The 4158-nt window shown below is 46.0% G+C and overlaps 1 protein-coding gene across 1 annotated transcript in view; it reads left to right on the forward strand.

The window, feature by feature from the left end:
• The first annotated feature begins 2985 nt into the window (after positions 1 to 2985).
• LOC135673896 (4-O-methyl-glucuronoyl methylesterase 1-like) overlaps positions 2986 to 4158 on the forward strand; it is a 1323-nt gene continuing 150 nt past the window's right edge. The window contains exons 1-3 of the mRNA XM_065183295.1: positions 2986 to 3033; positions 3147 to 3947; positions 4084 to 4158. The exon at positions 4084 to 4158 is cut by the window's right edge and continues 150 nt beyond it. Of these exons, the coding sequence (XP_065039367.1) occupies positions 2986 to 3033; positions 3147 to 3947; positions 4084 to 4158 (924 nt within the window). The remainder of the gene's footprint in view (positions 3034 to 3146; positions 3948 to 4083) is intronic.

Here is a 4158-nt window from a genome sequence, read left to right on the forward strand (position 1 = left end):
TGGGATATGGATTCTCAGGTCACTCACTGGCTGTGGCCTTAAAGAAAGCTTTGAGACAGTGGAATGGCCTTTCAACGGACTGATGGGAATTAGTTCCATATATACTGGTGTGAGAACAGCCTCAGCTGTGAGAGACTGAGAGCTGCACATATCTGCTGCTTTGGAGGACTATTTGGCTCTGAGACAAGCAAAAGCACACTAGATTTTATTCTGAACACTTGTGTTTCTTGTGGTGTTCTGCTCAAGCTTTGCTGCAGACAAACTCAAACAGCCTCATGGCTTTTCCAGCATCTGAAGTTGTAGTGCTTGGGTTTGTGCTTACTGTGGCCTTCTCACTTGGTGCTGAGTAACAACTTGAACAGCTCCGTCGTGTAAAGCTGCAATTCTTGCTTTGCATTACTGTATTATTTCCTGGCTACTTAATTCAATGCTGAGCTTTTCCACTGCAAAATATCTGATAAATCTTTGTTGTTTTCTTCAGCAACAAAACCACTTGTTTTCACCTCTGATACCAACACATGGATTGCAACCGATGTTATTCCGAATGCCAAGTCTAATATCATCGACTGCTATGACTGTTCCTCCACAAATCATTATGTCTGTAATACAATTAGAGCAAATTTGTTAAAAGAGATATGAATATTTACCATTTATCTAAGACTTTTCAGTTTTGACTTCATCTAATATAAAATTATAATTAAATCACGAGACTCTAGGATATAAGAAGGGGGTCAAACATATGCCCCTTTTCTCTCTGGCAAGCGAAAAGATTGTCTCCTTTATCCAGATTTGAATTGAGATCAGCTATTATTAATGCAACAAGAAGACAAAAATCGACCATAATAGGTGCTCCCAATTAGTATTCAGTATCAAACATACCATAGAACTAGAAATATGGTTTGACTCGATTAAAATTGCATGTAAATCAATTAATATATAGGATTATATAATAATTATTCAGTTCATCATCTAGAAACTGTTCATTTGTCGTCAACTAAATAGGTCAAATTTGGTGTTTTTTTTTGGGATGTTGACCTAAATTTTCATTGTTTTGGGTACCATTTGCTGAACCAAAAACAGGAAAAAAAAAGCGGAGATTGACTGTGGGTCACAAGAATGCTGACGCGGCAAACGGAGATTTGCGCTCTCTTGGTCCTCCGTCAACCTCGGACCCTAATCTTTGACGCCGTCACCTCGGACAGGAGACGGACCGGTAGTTGTCCTCGCTCCCTGTAGCTTCTCTCTCCAGTATTCTTGTCATCTTTTCTCCTCGTCCCATTTTTAGCTTGTCATTATAATAAGCCAACAACCTTCCTGCTTTCTCTCACCCCTCTCTCTCTCTCTCTCTCTCTCTCTCTCTCTCTCTCTATATATATATATATATATATATATACATATACACAATGTCTAACTTCTCTAGCTAGGAAGAACAAGACGATGTTAGGTTCTGCGTAGGAGCTAAAAAGCTAGAAGAGAGAGGACAAATATATACTTCTTTCAGTGATTTAGGTTTTCTTCTTCACCATTTTATCGTTTCCTTTTGCTCTATAGATCAAGAGGTGGTGAAAGAGGCATGTTGCAGGACATGATCGAACCGTCTTCGTTGGAGTTCTTCATCGTAAGCCTTCTGATCTTCTCCTTCCAGTTTTTCTAGTCGTCAGAATGATCATCTTTTTATCTCTCTAAATTTTTCGTTGACTGTAGTTCAGATGGTATTTCTCTTAGGAAGCTATCATGATTTCATAAAGGAAAACTGCATACATCATTAGAAAAGCTGCGTCTTTAATCTTAGCGTTTTCTTGTTGTTGCTGGAAGAAGCTCCTTCAACAATGATGGAGTTTCATCAAATCTCTTCAGATCTAACACTTCGCCTCCCACTGCTGCCTTACTCGTGATATTTTGCCTTCAAGAGCGACTTTTTTCACCAAAATGTCAATTTTCTTGTATTTCCAGACCTCTCAAATTATCTACCTGAGCGCTTCGTGCATAGAACTCATGTCCAAGCATGACCTCCCTCTCCGCTTTGTATGTATCTGAATTTCAAAAACGTTATCTACAGGAGGATTATTGAAAGGCTTAAATTAGTTGTATGAGAGAAAGAGAGAGAGAGAGATACTGGTGGTCAAGCACATATACTTATCTGCCGGTCTCTTCTAAACTTTGCCGTCCTCACATGATGCCCATTAGAATCCAAGTTCCTTGCAGGACGCTAAAGCGCCCCGACCTATATCATTTGGACAAGACCTTAACTATTTTGATGTTGGAGAATCTTGCACTTTGGCTTCGTTGCATGTAGTAAGCCAAATGTGTTTTGTCTGACATTTTATCTTCGAAGTCCTTATTACACTCCAAATGCCTCAGTTCAAATTTCTCGTCTTTACTGCAGCTTTGTATAACAAACGTAGTATCGTGATATCGTAGCACGAAATTTCAAATACACAAACATATACTTATAAACCTTCCTATAGAAGTGATTACGTGCATACATGATACATTCACATGCATATGACCACGTGAAACGCAACGTTGGTGGCCGACGGCAGGCCTATCTTCTCTCTCTGAAGTGGCCACGGCGGCGGCCATGGAGGAGTAAGTGTCGATAGGCGGACTTGTCATCGTTATGTAGTGTGAAGAACACGTTATCATCTCGCCAGGACCGAACGTTCTCCTCTCTCTCTCCCCTTGGGCACCACCACATAGCCACCGGCAGTGGTCAACTGTCCGTTGACTTCTCCTTTGCCCAAACCAAAATGGACATCACACGCGACGAGAGAGAGAGAGAGAGAGAGAGAGAGTTTCTATGATGCTATGAACACGCTCAAATTCCACAACACGATGTGTTCTTCGAAAGCAACAACTGTACAGAAAGCATGATGTAAGAAGCTTTTGAGACGGTGGCCAGAAGCGTGGCCTCAAGCGAAGCTTCTTGGTGCCAAAAGTTCCTTAGCAATGTTATCACAAATTAATAAAAAGTACTGTTTCGTAATGGCCAGTTTGAAAGTTAGGAGTATATATCGGATCTTTTTCGTTGTGGTATTTATGATAAGAAGAACTTCGTTGTTTTTTGTTTTATTAATTTATTTTTATTTTTATTTGCGCATTCGCGTTTTGTGGCTGGTTATAAGTAGTTCGTTATTTGAACGCAGGAGGGCATCTCCAGCCCCATCGCTGCGCAGCTGTTCGACTTCTGCGACGACGACGGCGGCGGAGCCGCCGGCGAGCTTTTCGGCCGCTCTGATCACCATCATAACCAATCCCTCCTCCCTACCTACGAGGACGTCTCCTCATCCTCGTCCTCATCCGCAGCCAGAACCGCCACCGCGGCCAATACGTCTCTCTGCTGCTACCCCGGCGACGCCGCCCCATTCTCCCCCTTTCCCTCCCTGTACGCCCTACTTGACGCACCTCCACCGCCCCCCGACCCCGAGCCCGACCTCGCCCAGTGTCGTTCCTCGTCCTCGTCATCAAACCCCCCTCCTCCTCCTCCTCCTCCTCCTCCTCCTCCCCCGGCACTGTTCCCGGTCTCGCCCACGCCGCCGTACGTCGGGGACCCGTTCGACCACATCCTGCTGACGGAGGCCATCCCCGCTGGGTACTCAATCGACCGCGGCACAGTGGTCTCGGTGCCGGCGGCTGGGGGGCCACCGAGCCGGCTGCAGCACCCGCAGACGGCGTACGAGGAGCAGCGCTACGCAGCGGCGGTGGCGATGCAGCAACCGCCGGAGCTGGCGGGGCTGGAGGCGCCACCGTGCGGGTTTCTCGAAGGCGTTGGCATGGGCGCGGCGCTGTATGGCGGTGGCAGAGGCGAGACGCAGGGTTTCTTCGGGATGGCGGCGGTGGGACCGGACGCGGGGCTTGCGGGCGTGAGCGACATGGCAGAGGGCGGAGGCCTGTGCTCGTTCGGGCAGGACGCTTTGCCTCGCTTGTACGGCTCCGGCGACTCGCAGGTATTTGCGAAACAAGATCATACACAACGTAGCGATCATGTCTAATAGTATCATCGTCAGATGTTGCTTCATGTTCATTTCGGATCTTGTTCAATCACTCTGAAGATACAAACTCTGTCTTTTTTCTCTCATAAAGGTAATTGGCGGAGGCAACCAGCTTCTAATGGTTGGATGCAGCGGCAATGCGTTGCCGCTGCCGGCATCCGACATG

This window comes from Musa acuminata, chromosome BXJ1-5, assembly GCF_036884655.1.
Source record: "Musa acuminata AAA Group cultivar baxijiao chromosome BXJ1-5, Cavendish_Baxijiao_AAA, whole genome shotgun sequence".
In the NCBI taxonomy this organism is placed as follows: domain Eukaryota; kingdom Viridiplantae; phylum Streptophyta; class Magnoliopsida; order Zingiberales; family Musaceae; genus Musa; species Musa acuminata.